The 16474-nt window shown below is 39.3% G+C and overlaps 2 protein-coding genes across 2 annotated transcripts; both read right to left on the bottom strand.

The window, feature by feature from the left end:
• Positions 1-383: 383 nt before the first annotated feature.
• On the bottom strand, positions 384-12402 carry atp6v0a2a (ATPase H+ transporting V0 subunit a2a). The gene is made up of 20 exons (XM_077496858.1): positions 11753-12402; positions 10341-10419; positions 10154-10251; positions 9066-9203; positions 8879-8976; positions 8649-8775; positions 7715-7797; positions 7548-7641; positions 7267-7479; positions 6953-7103; positions 6650-6789; positions 6403-6560; positions 4993-5083; positions 4775-4893; positions 4482-4692; positions 4280-4399; positions 3126-3242; positions 1978-2095; positions 1687-1858; positions 384-1516 (listed from the first exon to the last, which is right to left on the bottom strand). The coding sequence occupies exons 1-20, from the start codon at positions 11861-11863 to the stop codon at positions 1414-1416; spliced, it is 2541 nt and encodes an 846-aa protein (XP_077352984.1). The 5' UTR covers positions 11864-12402; the 3' UTR covers positions 384-1413.
• Positions 12403-13634: 1232 nt separating this feature from the next.
• Positions 13635-16246, bottom strand: nfkbil1 (nuclear factor of kappa light polypeptide gene enhancer in B-cells inhibitor-like 1). Its single transcript, XM_077497039.1, has 4 exons — positions 15758-16246; positions 15235-15347; positions 14981-15095; positions 13635-14332 (listed from the first exon to the last, which is right to left on the bottom strand). The coding sequence occupies exons 1-4, from the start codon at positions 16029-16031 to the stop codon at positions 13761-13763; spliced, it is 1074 nt and encodes a 357-aa protein (XP_077353165.1). The 5' UTR covers positions 16032-16246; the 3' UTR covers positions 13635-13760.
• Positions 16247-16474: the final 228 nt, after the last annotated feature.

Here is a 16474-nt window from a genome sequence, read left to right as displayed (position 1 = left end):
CACATAACGTTTGCTCTAGATAATCTGCAAACCACGACTCTAATATCCTTTCTTTGGCGTGTCCATTGGTAGTTTCGCAAACCATCTCAAATCTCCGTAGATTCCCACCACCAAATCCTTCCACTATAAAGAAACCATACCAATGTGAATTGAGGCCTGCCCAGATGTTTTGAATTGTGCGGGCGCCATCTAGCGGTACATCCAATTTTTGCTCACATTTCAAGGCAAATTAAAATCGGCCATGTGACAGCTTATACAGAATAATAACTCAATCCCAATTTCAATGCATCACTGTCAAGATCTTTGTATCTGCTAAACTGGCAAATGATAATAGAGAGAAAAAATATATAGACCTGTTTTTTCTTCCAGGAAAAAAAAAAAAAAAAAAAAAAAAAAAAACAAGCCCAATGCAACATTCACAAATGAATCATTCCAAGAGTTGGAAATAGAGAAATTATCTATTTGGCTGTGGAATAAATTACTTCTGCAAATGCGTTGTGCCATTGTTGATAATGTACTCACTTCTTCACTTTCCATGCGCACAAAATGACCATCAGAAACCAAATGGCAATTGGGGTGGCAGTCAAGGCTTGCTGGTGCTGATGCTGATGAAAGTTTCTGTCCGGAAAAAATCACCATCAACCTTGTTTGGCGGTGAGGGGATTTCACCCCTCCAAATAAACGGTTTCACAGTACATCGTTTTCTATCTGCTTGTGAGTCTTGAAAGCTTTATTTAACACATCAAAATATCAAGACTCTTTTATGCAGAGTTGTTTAAATAAATAGCATGATCAACCATATCAACATAGACAATAAGCAGTGGTTGCATTTTTTTTCTGCATAATACAGGGAAGATTACATTTAACTTAATGAATAATAAACAAACAGCTAACACATTGTTTGATTTGGCATTGTCACAATCATAAACAGGGAAGATGTTTATACAATCATATCTGAAAAGTGCTTCTTTGATGGAGAATTTTTCACGTTGACTTTTTTTTTTTTTTTTTGAGGAACACCCCAAAATCACCCCAATGATTGGTCAATTTTCATGGCACTATTTTGTGACGCAAGAAACGCATTATGCTTCCAATCCAAAGTAGATTACACACGCAGCACAATGCAACTTTTAAACTCAGCGGTGTGCTTTGAAGTTGCACAACATCTCAACTGTATTTTTAAAACCATGAATAAAACATAGGACCTGTGATTTTTGCTGGGTGGAGAAGTAAGGCAGTCAGCAGAGCAGGTATGATTTTTTTTTGTTTTCATTTTATCACGTTGGGAGGAGGTTGCTACGAGAGTCAATTCTCATCATCTTGAGGTTGTTTTTTTTGTTGTCATTTTCACAGTGAGAAGTGTTCCAGTGTATGCAGCATCCTTGCCAGGTAAAAAGGCCCACTTTCACCTATTTAAAGGAGGCCATCTTGCTCGAAAACTGAGGGCAGCAGCGAGAAGTCGAAGGGTACAAACTTGACACCTGTTCCGTGGTAGAATTTGTTCTGAAATTCCACCCTGAAGACAAACAAGATGAAGCATGATAAGCATCTGAATGAAAAAAAAAAACAAAAACAAACATCCAATTCTGCAAATTTGAGGATTTTTTATTTATTTTTTGTCAAATGGTGACAACAAATTGTAAGTAATGGAGCTCGTTTCATGGTGTGCCGATGACATAAGCTCACCAGTGCAGACGGAGAGCGTGAAGGAAGGCCGACAAACCTTCCATGACCAGCAGGATGGACACAGTGAGCAGCGCGAAGACGCCAAACACAGGCACTAAAAACACCACCCCAACTCTGGTTGTGATCCTCAGGCCCAGGCGCATCACCATATCCCACAACACCTCGGACAGCTCTGCAAGCAAATTCAAACAAATTCCTCTCTGACAAAAAGGCAGCATTTAAAAAAATAAATAAATCTTGGCTATTAGTAGAAAGTGATAAACTGCCAGTGTGTCGAGTGGCTCCACTCACGCGCGTGCGCCAAGCTGAGAGCCCAGAGTCGCAGGTACGACGCAGTGTTGGAGATGCAGCCCAGGCAGTATTCGATGGTGTGGATGGCCTGGTGCAGGAGCACGTCGGCCAAGTCGAACTGGAACACAAAAGTGCAACGGGAACAAGCTACTCTCACATATGTGTTTATTTTATTTCAGAGGAGGGAAAACGTTTGTGCTTCAGGGCTATTTTTATTTATATTTAAAACAGGGCTGCATAAAATGTAGATGTAAAAATTAATTGTAATAAAGTCTGTTTTGATTTATGAATTTAACACATTTTTAATAAATAGTACATAATTTGTTTATACACTACATGTGACATTTTAATTAAATAAATCTTAAATGTATTATTTATAATGCAATTATAATTAATTACATCACATTTTATTACATTTAACATTTTTTTATTTTGTCAATTATGTCTTATTTTTTCAAAATAAATACAAAAAAATAAATGCACATTATATACAAAAATATTTTGCCATTTAATTTTGATCTCTTTTTTTTCTTTTACAATAAATCAACCAGGTTGTTCAATGAGAAATAAATTAATTGTAATAACTATATTTTAAATAAATTAAAAACAAAAAAAAGATGGAATACAGTACTGTACAATTTATTGACCAAAAACATCAAAATTAATGCAGCAAAAATTACAGTACCCTTGATAATGTAAAGGCAAGAGGGATGGATTAAAAAAAAATGAAGCAGACTGAAAATGACTGCCTGTACCTGCTTTAAATGCTCGCAGGTCACACTTACAAAATAAAACAATGTTCAATTCTGACCCACATTCAGAGAGGTTTAAATTGAACGATTTGTTTATTATTGTGGTTATACATTACAGTAATATCCAACTGTGAGCGATAATGTCTAGTTCTTGTTTACACTGCTATATTCATTTGACTTGGACTGTTTTATTGGGTGGCACTGCGCAGGATTTGGCAGGTGTCAACATGGCGCATATATATGTACACAATGGGATAAAAATGTCGAGTGTAATTGGGGTGCTCTCCCCAAAAGGAAAGTAGGCAATAAATATGTCAAAATGGAGTTGCATCTGACCGGGACGCAAGCACTGATCTAAACACAACGTGTTAAAGTAAAAACGGGTGTCTTTCGCACCTGTCTGGGACGAAGGTCCCTGTGGGTCATCTCATCAAGTCCCTCCTCTTCATCATCCTCATAAGGTGGCGCTGACGAACTGTCATCCTCACTAGCGCGCCTCACCCTCTCGTAGCCCTGAAAGATGGAAACGATCTGACAAATTAAAACATTGTCAAGAGATACTTTTTCAACCCTCTTTTAAATATGGAAGTCTCCACCACTGTTACAATCGGTGCATGCAATCTGTTAGGCTAAATCAGGGGTCTGCAATCTGCGGCTCTGGAACCACATGTGGCTGTTCAGTCCCTCTCTTGAGGCTCCCTGTGGTTCTCTTTAAAAAAAAAAAAAAAAAAAAAAAAAAAAAAAAAAATAATAATAATAATAATTTTTGAATATATTTTTTTATAGATAAAATATTCTTCAAATGAATTGATTTAGATAAAATTGAATAATTAAATATTTTTAAAAAAAGTGTCAAATTTTGAAGTTGTCAGAAAAAGACATTTAAAAAAAAATCCTAAAAAGTGGCCAAAAAGTGACCATAAAATGTTCAAAAATTTACCATAAAATGTCAATGAAACTGTCAAAAATGTCAGTTTTCTTTTTTAAATGCAGTATTGAATTTAAAAAAAGGCAGAAACGTTCAACAAGTAACTATAAAATATACAAAAACAACAACAACAAAAAATAAATTCCAAAAATTATAATAAAATGCACACAAAATTGCCAAGGTCGGAAAATTGATAGCAATAAATAAATAAATAAATAAAGTAATTAATTAATTACAATGTCTTTGGCATTACCACAAAAGTCAGACGTTTTATTTTTAAAAAGGCAGAAAATAAAACATTTGAGAAGTAATCATAAAAATGTCCAAAAACAAAAGGAACAAATCCTGAAAATTACCATAAAATGTTCACAAAATTGCTAAAGATGTCACAAAATTTATATCAAAATGTAGAGGAAAAAAAGCCCTCAGTACATTAGACTAACACGAACACATTGTTCAAATGTTTTGCTACTCCAAACAGATTCCTTATGATTTAAATGACCTAAAATGGCTCTTTTGACAGTAAACGTTGCCGACCCCTTGGACTAAATGAACACACAATTTAACAGCCGCCATTTTGACATCTTAGTCAATGAGGCCCCGATGCCGAGGGAAGACCTACCCGGCGCCTGCGTAGGCCTTTGCCACCGCGATGCATCCAGTACAAGAACAAAGGTTTGCCTAGCAACAGCACGGGAGCAGACAACATGGCGATCGCGAGGAGGAAAATCTGCAACCCCATCTGAAAAAAAAAAAAAAGAACTGCAATATTTAGAGGGAGAAAAAAAAATGTATGTTGACAATCCTACGTGGCGTGTTCTTACCTGTCCCGGATACAGAGGAGCGATGTCCTTGCCCTGCATGACGAACATGTTAATGAAGTGGATGAGGATGCTGGGGGCTTGGCTGGAATCCCGCGCCGAAAAGGCCAACCACTTGTAAAAGATCATGAAGACCAAGTAGCCGAAGAGACAGAGCAGGAAGAGCAGCTCGGGGAGAAATAGCAGACAGACGTCATACTTCTGCTGGAAGTGCCTAAGAGCAACATATTGACATATTTGCCAAGTCATATCTTTTTGAGAAATGATCACTTATGTTAAATAACTGAATGACTCACAAGTGATTGAAGACACTCAGAACCACACCAAAACTCATGTGGATGACCCCGATGATGACGGACATCTTCATCTTATACGAATTGAGGAAGGACAGCCGGTTAACCGCCATGCTCCATATCTGTTGTCGTAATAAAAAAAAAAGAAATAATACAAGAACATCTCACAGTGATGAGTCATCATCTGACTAATTCTATCAGCACTGAGTGCATTTACTCACAGGATCGATGCCAAACGGGTACGGGCCCGAGAACACGCCGCTAACGTTGGGGTCTAATGTGAGCAAAGTGTTCGTTTCAAGCGTTTTGTTCCTGTAATGCACAAAAGCAGGACATTCCCATTAGGCCCAAAGCGCATGCATATTTCATGGCATTATACGGGAGTTAAATATGATTTTGTAATTTTTTTTAGACAAAAGAAAATAAATGCACAAGCTTTATTATTTAACGATTAAAATAGCAATGAAGTATATAAATACGAGGGCTGTCATAATTAGTGCATTAATTATGAGTTAATTTAAAGTGCCTATTAACAGCACTAATTTATTTAATGCCCGATTTTAATGACCGCCCCCGACTTGGAAAGCCTGTACTGGAAAAAAAAAGAAAAAAAGAGCAATGATGATAAGACGTTGAATCGGTAAGACTACCGAATGAACAATTCTGAGCTCTTTAAAAAAAAAAAATAAAAAAAAAAAAAAAAAAAAAAAAAAAAAAAAGGAAAGCCTGTACTGGGGGAATTCCAGTCGCAACGCAGCAGACACGTTCACGTCAAAATTTAGCAGTAATGAATTTAATAATAATAATAATGCATACATTTGTGGAAACTGGGGTCAACTTGTATTTTAAAATTTGAAAAGTGTGCAGAATTTCACAAGTTACTTTATGTTAAAAGATTAAATAGTTTTTGATATGAAAACAAAAATGCACCGAGCTGTCACCAACATCTTACAAATGCAATTATGCCATCTCGTGGCAGAGAAATTACCTAAACACAAATCAATAGCACACGTTTTTGTTTTTGTTTTTACAGTACAGTCCATCTTTTTAATTTATGAACTCAAATTTATGAATTATTATGAAATAACTATGCAGGCCATATTTATTTGACATTTAACCCCACTTTTATGTTAACGAGACTATGAAAACCTAGAATTTTTTTTTATTGTACATTTATAACAAATATAAAATTTGAGACGTGAGTTAACTATTGAAGTCATGCGATTAATTACGGTTAAAAATGTTCACCTGACACCCCAAATAAACAAAAAAAATATTTAAACAATATTTGAAAATTCATTTTATCATCCTAATATTTTATGACAAAAAATATCAAATATAAATGTAGAAAAAAAAAAGTATTGAAATATTTTTGGGAGAACATCACTATTTTATTTACTTTTTAAACTATAATATTGAATTAAATAACCATTCCTCCTGTGACTGAAAGCACCAGTTTTTTTTTTTTTTACATTATAAAATATTTAAATATACATTTTAAAATTATAACATGATAGTTTTATATGCAGTAGTAAGGCCTCTGAAATTTGTGCATTTTTAACAACGTTCTATTAAATGCGGTTAATTTAACCAAGATTGTTAATCGGTTCCCATAGAATTGAACGTCATACGTCCACTGTTGACTGGTGAACATGGCCTTGACGCTCCAGCTGGAGCCGAAGATGTTGAGCGATTTGGAGAAGCAGTCGTTGTAAATGAGGCCCGTGTAGACGGAGAACAGCCCCATCATGAGGATGATGTAGCGCCCCTTGAAGAAGGTTGCCCATATCTGCACACAGTCATTTTTATTTAATGAATCTTCGGTGGGTGGCGGCAATCATCATCATCATCATCAGGCTGCAAGCTCAAAACGCTCACCTCATTACTGGAGCGTTTCCTCGTCTGCTTTTTTTCGGTCAGCACCATCCAGAGCGCAAAGAAGCTCATCACGGCGCCGTGGCCCAAATCGCCAAACATGACGGCGAACAGGAAGGGGAACGTGATGATGGTGTAGGGTGCTGCAAATTAGGAAATCATACAGGTGTGTGAGATGCTTCTTCTTCTGAATAAAGTTAGATTAGGGGCGGGTGATAGAAGGATTTTAAATTGCGTGACGATACGCAGAGCTGACGATCTATCATTGCTGTTGTCGAATCTTTTTTTGAGGATCAAATGTCTTACCTGGGCTCACCTCACGATAGTCGCCCACCCCGTAGGCCTCCACGATGCTTTGAAATCCGCACGTGAACTTGTTGGTCCGTACTAAAGTGGGAGGGGTGTCGGCGCTCGGGATGCGGTTCACAAATGATGGAACGGTTGCGTCGCCTTTTCGCTGGTGGAAAGAATATCAGAGGATTCAACATTTTTGGTTATTTGGCTCCAATTTCACATTTTCGTGCAGCTGAATATGCTCACCAAAATATTAGAATCGCTCCTCCTCTTTCAACATTACTTTGACGACAAGAGCTAAAGAAAAATCGATGCGGCGTCCTTACCGAGCCTTCCTCTAGCGCCCCCCGTAGGTTGGCCAGGTCACTGACAGGACACCACACCTCGGCGATCAAACACTTGTTGGTGACGTCGAAACTGCACAGGTTGAGGATGTGGTAGATGGCCTTCATCTTTTTCACCTGCACCACCCACGAGTACGCCGACTCGGCGGCCCTCTGCAGCACCTGCTTCAGGTAGTCCTCCGTGCGATGCAAAACCTGCGAGGAACACAGCAATCATCATCATCATCGTGTTCCATTTCGAAGATCTGTCCGAGCTGCTCTACGTTGTTGAGGTCTTGGATGCGCGTGCGCAAGCTGTCCAACATGTCCGCCCGCTCCTCGTCATTCTCGGGGTGAGGATAAAGATGGCAGTGGTAGCTGAGGAAAAACAGTGAGCGGAAGAACAAATGACTGGCTAAACCCGAGGACGTTGTGGCGATGTACAACTTACCAATCGCAGATTTTTTGAACCTTCTGTCCAATTTGGTCTCCCCAGAAGGAGATGAGGAAAACGACGTTCTTGCTTATCTCACCCTAGAACAACAAAAAAGTTCTTATTACTTCCTACAATGCCCATTATAGTGAATTTTCATTTACTGTGGTGCATCCAGAAAAGATGAAAATCCATTTTATAGAACAGAGATGGGAAACGCAGATGCTGGAGGGGGCCAACATTTTTCATTAGCGCTACTAGGGGGCCACATAGGATCAAGCACTTCCTAACCAGATGTGTGACCAAAATGCTATTTTCAATATGGACAAAATACCTGTATGTGCTATTCATATATTTAATTTTTGGTAATACACTTCTCAATGCATATATATATAAAAAAAATCCACTCAATCAACAAAAAAAAAAACAACAACCTTTTTTTCCCCTAATGCAAAGAATTCTCACATAAAAATTACCATTCAAGGATGACACAAAACTGCTGAACAAGAAACCCAGAAAGGCCAAGAAGTCATTTTGTACATTTTTCCACAAAAATAAACTCCTGCTTATCATTCCAAATCCGCAAAAAAAATGTTAGGCATACTCACGTTGTAGTATAAAACGGAATAAGACCCAGTGTAAAAAAATAAAAAAAAATAAAATACATTTCGGCCATCTAGTGGTGAATGGTGATATTACTACAGTCGACCCTGCATATTATGGTAACTATTTTTTTTCATATTTTGGATTTTTCCGATTCTTAAAGTTGAGTTGAACAATGGTTGCTGACCCCTGCGTTAACCTCGCCGGCGTTCAGCTACAAACATGAATGTTTCTTGAAGACTTGAAAATGCTCAAAATGCTGTGAATGCGAGTAGTTGTTTGTCCACACGATTGTGATTGGCTGGCAATGCCACCCGACTGACGACGACGGTATTTGCGATGAGCTCACCGTGTCGAGGTCAGCGAGGTTCTCGTCCACTTCCGTGTAGCTGAGGATGGTGTAGCCCTTGCACACCCTCCACAGCATGCGCTCAAAGGCCTCCACTTTCACCCGCTGGATCAGGCCGGAGACGAACCTACAAGCCACAGCGCGTTGACAATGAGCTAAGCCGCTATAAAATGATACATCCACCAGTACACAAAATGCGCTTGTCCAGTACATGACGGCCGGCAGCTCACCCAAGCTTGGCTCCCAGTCTTTGCATGCCGGTGTAGCCCGACACGGAGTCTGTGTCCATGGTGGGGAATTCTTCATACTGGGGACCAAGAGCCTCGTGCTAATAGTGAAAAGGGACAACATCTTGATTTGAGAAAGTGTCATTTCCGTTGTATTTGCGTGACACAAACGAAGCAGAAAGACGCTCACTCTGGAGCGGCTGTGTATGAAGTTGCGCGTGATCTTCAGCATGTGCGTGTACTCGATGAGCTCCAGCAGGTTCCTGCGCAGCTTCTCTTTGTTCCTTGCCACCTCGCTGAGCTCCATCTCCAGCCTCTGAAGTTGCTCCTGAACGGACAATACAGCGGCAAACAAATCATTAGTTCTTGAAAACTTGTCAATCATCCGATGTTCATCAGTTCGTCATCAGTGTGTAACAAACTGCCGAATGGACTGAAATCCTGTACGAGCGTAAAATGTCAAGTATATAAACCGGCTTCAAATTTGCGAGTGAAAAGCGAACTTTGGGTACACAAATATAATATTATTTACAATTAACTATGTTTTACCCTTGTGGGATGTGTTTGAGTTTTTTGTCTAATTGTTGTGTTGTTTATCACTATTATCATTTTTAATATACTATATACCTCAAACAAATGTAATAAAGGAAATAACTAAGTTAGCTTTGGCCAAATGAGAAATTGACATGATTTAAAAATAAATAAATATTCAAGAATTTTTATTATTAATAAAAGGCATATTTTTTTAAGAATATATTATAGTTGTCCAAACTTTTTCTTCTGAGGGCCACGTAATCGACACCTTCTTAAAATAATCTGATTTTTCAGTAGACAAAAAAAAAAAATGTAATCAATTGCAAATACAGGAGACATTTCCAGAATAAAAGGAGTAATATTACAATTTAATAGTTGCATTTTGAAAAGTTGTAAAATAGGACTTTCTTCCTTGGGTTACATTCTGACTTCAATATCTGAATAATTAAAAAAAATTTAACCTAAAAAAAACAAAAAAAAAACATTTGTTCTTGTAAAGATTGGGACATATACATAACCTGACATTTTTTTCTTTTTTTTTTTTTCCTTCTTTTTTTTTTTTCTTAATTCCTATGGCATTTAGGAATACACATTGTTGTTCTATTTAATTGTCATTATGCTTATGAGGGGCTCTTGGTAAAAATATCTCCCCTGTTAGAGGTTCCAGGATGCAAAAGGTTTGAGAAGCCCTGACTTAAATGGCTCTGGAAAAATTAGAAATTATCCTCGCACCATCACCCTTACCATAATCTCCAGCACTTGTCTGGGCGGAGGCGCAAGTGGGCTCTCGTCTTCCTCGGGAACAGCAATCTTAGCCTTTTGGATCTCCCTCAGGAGATAACCTGGCCGCAAAAAAAAAAAAAAAAAAAGAGAATAAGCTTAGTTCTGCATATTTGGTATGTGATGAAGTTTCCCCAGGCGCCACCTTTACCCAGAATCCTCTCCATCTCTTCGCATCTTTTGATCTCGCTGACAAAGCGCCGCTGGAAGGAGCTGACGCTTGGATTGAGCTGAAACCAGAGCGGTCGACAAGGTTCACGTTGATAAGGGGGGGGGTTACGAGAGGTCAGTTAACAGCACACTCAGCACCGTTGGAATTTTGCATGGAAAGTGAAGAAAAAAAACAAACAAAAAGTTGCACGTCTACACATTCTTCTACTTCTCATTATCATTATTATGATTATTATTATTATTATTATAAACCTGTAACATAAGTGACAATCAGCAAAAGATGGTCAATACTATTGTTACGCTCCACATTCTAATGAGCTTCAATACAATAAAACATAATAATAATAATAATAATAGTAATAATAAAATAACTGGATTCAAGTAAAAATGCTCAATTTTGATTGCAAGGGAGCAAATGGGAGAATTATTATTTTTTTTTTAATATCTACTACAAAAAAATAATACAAAAGCAAAGTACAGCTATTGTTACCATGACAACCAGAGTGGCGTGAGAGCGATGCAATGAAGCAAGCGATTACTCAGTGTTGCCAACTTGGCCAATTCATATCAAATTTCCATATGACCCCTGAATGCTATTTTTATTGTTGTGGTTGCAGTGGTGTGCAGCCACATTACATAATAACGGGGTTTTAATACACATTTTGATAAATATATAACTTATCCAATTATATTTTTATTTTTAAATATGCAGTACATAATTTCCAGATTTTTATTTTCAAAATGTAAATATTGAGTTCTTGTTGCAAATACGTTTTGAACCTGTTCAAAATTTGACGGTGATAAGACAAACTGAAAGCAAAAAACAAACAAACAAACGGTTTGCAGGTTTTTGGCGAACATCTTTGCAACCTTGAACAAATCCTGAAGATCAGAACTAACACGTATACGGCGATGCTCAGCGAGTGATGGCCTTAATTATTTGAAATAAGTGTTTGAGGTAAACAAGCATGGTCATGGAACTCGTAAGCCAAGGAAGCACGATTAAATAGTGAATACCGAATGATGACGTAGTCTAAATTATTCTAAAATCTGAGAAACGGGGTGAAATCGAGGCTCATCCATTTACAAATTGTGTTGTATGAACGTCAACAAGTGGACAGACAAGTGGATGGTACCTGTCACTATATGTCGCTGGCACATAGATGCAAATTAACAATAATTTTCTGAACAATTCAGTGAAATTGGATACATTTTCCATTGCACACCTGATGATACAGTATATGATGGCACACATAAGCTGCTGCACATATTTGGCAGAATGGAGCTATTGTGGTGGTCTACAACCATGCAGGTGCACCATACTCGAAAGCCAGCAAAACAATAACAAAATACTTCAGACACGTAATGTAGTTTGATGCTGTGAGCACTTACATCTCGGAACTCGACCAGGCCCAGTTCACCGAGCTCACTGATGCAGTCGTACTCCGAACCGGATTGCAGGAACAACTGGGCCAAGCACATCTCCTCGCTCCGAAACACCATCTTGAAACGTGGCGCTGTCGCTGACGGTTTGTCTTTAGAAGCCAACTCAAATCACCACGCGTGGGGGGGCCGCCATCACGCAATTCTGCAGCCCTTCGCCAATTAGCACGAGGATTAATTATGAATTGGGATTATCCTCATGCTGCAGCAACCCTTTGCGGTTCCGTCGTGTTGTGTCTTCCAAAAACTGGCGGCCGTTAAAGAGACAAAAAGGACCCAAAACGAAGACAAAAGCCTCCTTTGTGCGTCGAGATGAGCTTCATCCTCGCTACCTTTCGACACCTGCCACTTGACGCCTTTGGAACAAGCGGAAAACGCCGCCCGGTCGTGTACAAACGGCACCCCGGCAAGGCTAAAAAAAAAAAAGAAGAAATAATCCAGCCTTGGCTCTGGCTAGCGGCTCCACGCAGGTTAAAAGCACGTCACGGGTGGGAATGGGCTCCGGCCTGGGTTGATTCGCACCGCCGCGACCCGCCAATTGACACAGATTGAGTCCGGGCTGGGTTGCCAGATCCGCTGTATCCTCCTCAGTCATTGAGGATAACCTCGCGTGTCTGTCAACATGAAAAACCTGAAAATACAATTTCGAAATACACCAACTATTATTTCGGTATAGATTATTAAACGTTGCTAGAGTGAAATAGCGGGTTTTCTAAATTAGTCACACCAGTTTAATTTTTGAACATCTCGAAGAACGCATTCGTAAAATATGTAAATAAATTTAGTAAAATCGAGCATAAATTAATTTGCATGACGACGCGGTATTTTTATTTTTTTTTTTAAATCGTTTTCAACGCGTTTTCGTCGCTATAAAAGCGGGTCCGATTACAAATCTGGCAACCAGCCCATCCGTTCCATCACTGTCATCCTTTGTCAGACCCTTTGTCTACTTTTGACCCGAGGCTAAGCAACACATTTTAAATTGATAAAATTGTTTAACTTTAGTGAAAAATAGATAGATAGATAGATAAAACATTCAGAGAAATATACAGTATTGGTGGGAAAAATATCAGATGTTAAACATACCCTGTGGAAGGAAGACAAGACAAAAATCATTTGATTAAAAATACAAATATTTGGAAAAATATACATTGAGAGAAAAAAAAAATATGTGCATGAAATAAAAAATTAGGGAAAATATACAAATAAATAAATAAATAAATCACCATTGCAGAGAAGAGTTGACAAAAACAAAACTACCAAATGTCAACAGCTACAATGGGAGGAGCGGCAGGAATTTGTGGCAAGTACTGGCTATTTATAGCATGTGATGACAATCTCTCATCTTCTTTTGACCGTACGTCTGGGCTCTGCAGTGTGGCAGGGCCTTACAAAGAAAAACATCCAAGCCCAGCTACATATTGCAAAAAACTCACTTGGAATCTCTCAAATTCTTGGTGAACAGAAAGCTTGTAACCAACATTCTTTTTTTTTTTTTTTTTTGCCTATAGAGTAATTACAAACTGGTGGTTCAGCTGGAAGTGAGGACTGTAGCAAGGTGGGGTGAATTATGAACAGATCTAAATACCAATCAGTGTCAGCACAAAATCCTCCGGATTCAGAATCCCTTTAAATGTGTCAAATGCGGACTCACTTTTTACCTCAGTTTGATTGCGGTGATTCTACAGTTATGACAAGGGTGTGCACACTTGTGCAAACTACCTTGTCATAGTTTTTACTTCCATTTTGCGCTGCGCAGGCTATAGGTCACAGGAATGGTTGAAAAAAATGGAAAATTGTTCTACTTTATAAAAAAAAGGAGTCAGACAAATTCCAGGTTCATTATCCAAGGTTTAATGGCAGAAAGTTTTACACGAAGGTAGTGATTTGAGTAAATTGTGCAAGAGCTGTTATTGACCACCCACCCTACTCTCAAATAAAATCAAATAAAATCTTGTCACGGCTTCAGGCTCTGCGCAAGTCTGTTCAATTCTTGCGACAGGGCGGTCACCGTGTCCAGGATGCGCTGCTTGTCCTTCCCGTCCAGCCGAGCTTCGCACCTCTGCGCGAATTTGTCGGGGTGCCACAGCGCCTGCTGCTTGCGCAGAGCCTTCCGGAAGCCCGCCGCGTCCTTGCGGTCCACGCCGTGCAGCATGACGTCCGCCATCTCCTGAACGGTGCCGCGCGGCGCCGGCCATGGGATGTCGTTGTAGCTCAGCAGCTCGCTTCCGGCGCCGTGAAACGTGGCCTGGCACATTTGCTCGTAGCGGCGCTTCTTCCCCTGACGAGTCTCCTCCTCTTTGCGGGCGGCGCGAGACAAATATTCCTCGTGTTCCTTTTGCAGCCTGGCATGCAGATCCTTGTAGCTCTGCTCCTCTTCGACTCGCCTACTCTTCCTCTTCCCGCTAAACGACGACGAGGCCATTCTCTGGGCTTCTGCATGCTTCTTTGAGAAATATTCTCGTCTGATGCGATCGGCCCAGTCGCCGTAGTCCTCCTCCTCTTCATCAACAGGAAGGAAGTTATCCGCTGTAATGCAAACACATGACAGCAGCCATTACAAATGTATGTGCACTGTTGTGCAGTGTAAGGAGCTGAAAAGCAACATGAAGTAAAAATAGTTTAAAAAAAATGTAAAAATTAAAATTAGATGAAAAATATCACATTCACAGATGAAAATTTCAATAATTTTCAGGAACGATATGGGTTGGGTTGGGTAGGGTTAAGTAAAATAGCATAAAAAAAATAGTAAACAAAAAACAAATTCTACTAAATTAAATAAAAATTACAGAAAAATATTGGACAAAATGGCAAAAAACAAAACAAAACAAAAAAAAACACCTGAAAATATGGGGGGTGTACAAAATAGTAGAAAAATACAATATTATAGAAAAACTAAAATCTAAAAATAAACAATTAGAAAAAAAAATACAATATTAGTGAGATAATGTTAGCAAAAAAAAAAAAAAAAGGCACAAAATACATTACAGTGGTACCTCTACGTACGAAATTAATTGTTTCTGGAAGAATGTTCTTAAGTAGAACATTTTGTAAGTAGACGCATTTTCCATATAAATGCCCTAATCCGAAAAATTAAGAAAATAATAAAAACATAACATCAAAAATAAACACATTACCTATTACTGGTAGACAGTAAGCTAGATAGATATATTTTACCGTCATAAACTCCAAAGGTTTCGCAGAATTCATCCATACATTCGCCAAACAGCTTGTCCATCCAGTCCCTCTCCATGTCATCTTGAGATTGGCTGCTTGTGCCTTGTCCACAAGGCTGGAAACAATAAAACAGACTGTTAAAGATGCTCGTCACACATCTTCAAGTGGAGTCAACTAATCCACAGTACTCTAAATTCTGGTCTCACATTCATTTGTAACACAGTCATTGCAACTACATGTATAGTGGATGCTACCTTGGAGTGTTTGAACCCATCCAGCAGGTCCTGGGGTGTCACGCCAGCCATGTTTGAGTCATCCATGGCCATCGGGCAACTCTTTCTGAGAGGCACAACCAGGTCATCATAAGCTGCAGAAGAACACCAATATCAGTTACTGGAATTACTTTGTTATTGCAAATACATGCATTTTTTGTAGGAGTGCATCTATTTGCTTTTTTTTTTTGGCTATTTGTGCTGGGTCCTGGTCTCGATTCCCTAAACCATGACTGTCCGCTTGCATCGGGGCCAAGCTGTGCACCAGATGCTATTAAACAAGCTAGCAGTGTGTGGCAGTTGACACTATCGCAATTATATTGTGCAGTATGTCATTATTTCCAAACAAAGCAGTCAGACAGGTTTAGCATGCGTCCAACCCGAGGCACATCTTGGGCGGCTAACATTTTCGAGTAAGCTTCGGTAACTATCTCTGGAGGAGTGCCAGCTTAAAAACAAATATGTCCGCAACAACGTCATGATAGCCATTTCATGTTTATCCCACCTGTTTTCCCGAGTTTAAGAGCCCTATTTACGGCGACGTGTAGCGGCGTGTTTCCTTTCTTGTCGGCCTGGCGCACATTGGCTCCGTGGTCGAGCAGTAACCGTACTATGGCGTCGTCCCCCAGGCTACAGGCTAGATGCAGCGGGCTCCTCTGCCTCTTGCCCTGCGAGAAGTTCACGTCCAAGTGCCGGTGTTTCCGCAGGTACGACTTGAGTTTGAAGAGGCTGCCCTCCTCAACGTACTTCCACAGCCGCTTCTCCTCTTTAGTCAACATACTTATTGTGCTCAATTTATAAGGTTAAGTAAAAAAACGACGGGTCGTCGGTTATCGAAGAGGCAGCTCGTCTCGGCACTTCCGGTGGCCGCTGGAGATGACGGAAGTGGTCTTCAACAATGACGTCCGTTTTCAATTTCCGGACACAAACTAGTGCTCGCACACAAACGTTCCGGCCTGGGCATGCTCTTTCCACTACTCCCGCTAGATGTCAGTATTGACTCTTTTACTACTCTATTTAAATGAGTATTGTACTTATACTGTATTTTTCAATGAGTTTGACACTGGCTCGGTTTTTCCCGCGTGTCCCGTCTTTCCCGATGGCAACATTATTTACATTCTGTTAGAAGCAGATACTTGTGTGAAAAAAAAAGAAAAAGAAAAAAAGTACTCTGGTAAAAGTAGTCATACAGTACTGTTGTCAAGTATTCAGAATATATAGA

This window comes from Festucalex cinctus, chromosome 15 (genome assembly GCF_051991245.1).
Source record: "Festucalex cinctus isolate MCC-2025b chromosome 15, RoL_Fcin_1.0, whole genome shotgun sequence".
Taxonomy (NCBI): domain Eukaryota; kingdom Metazoa; phylum Chordata; class Actinopteri; order Syngnathiformes; family Syngnathidae; genus Festucalex; species Festucalex cinctus.
This window is presented reverse-complemented; position numbering and strand designations above follow the sequence as displayed.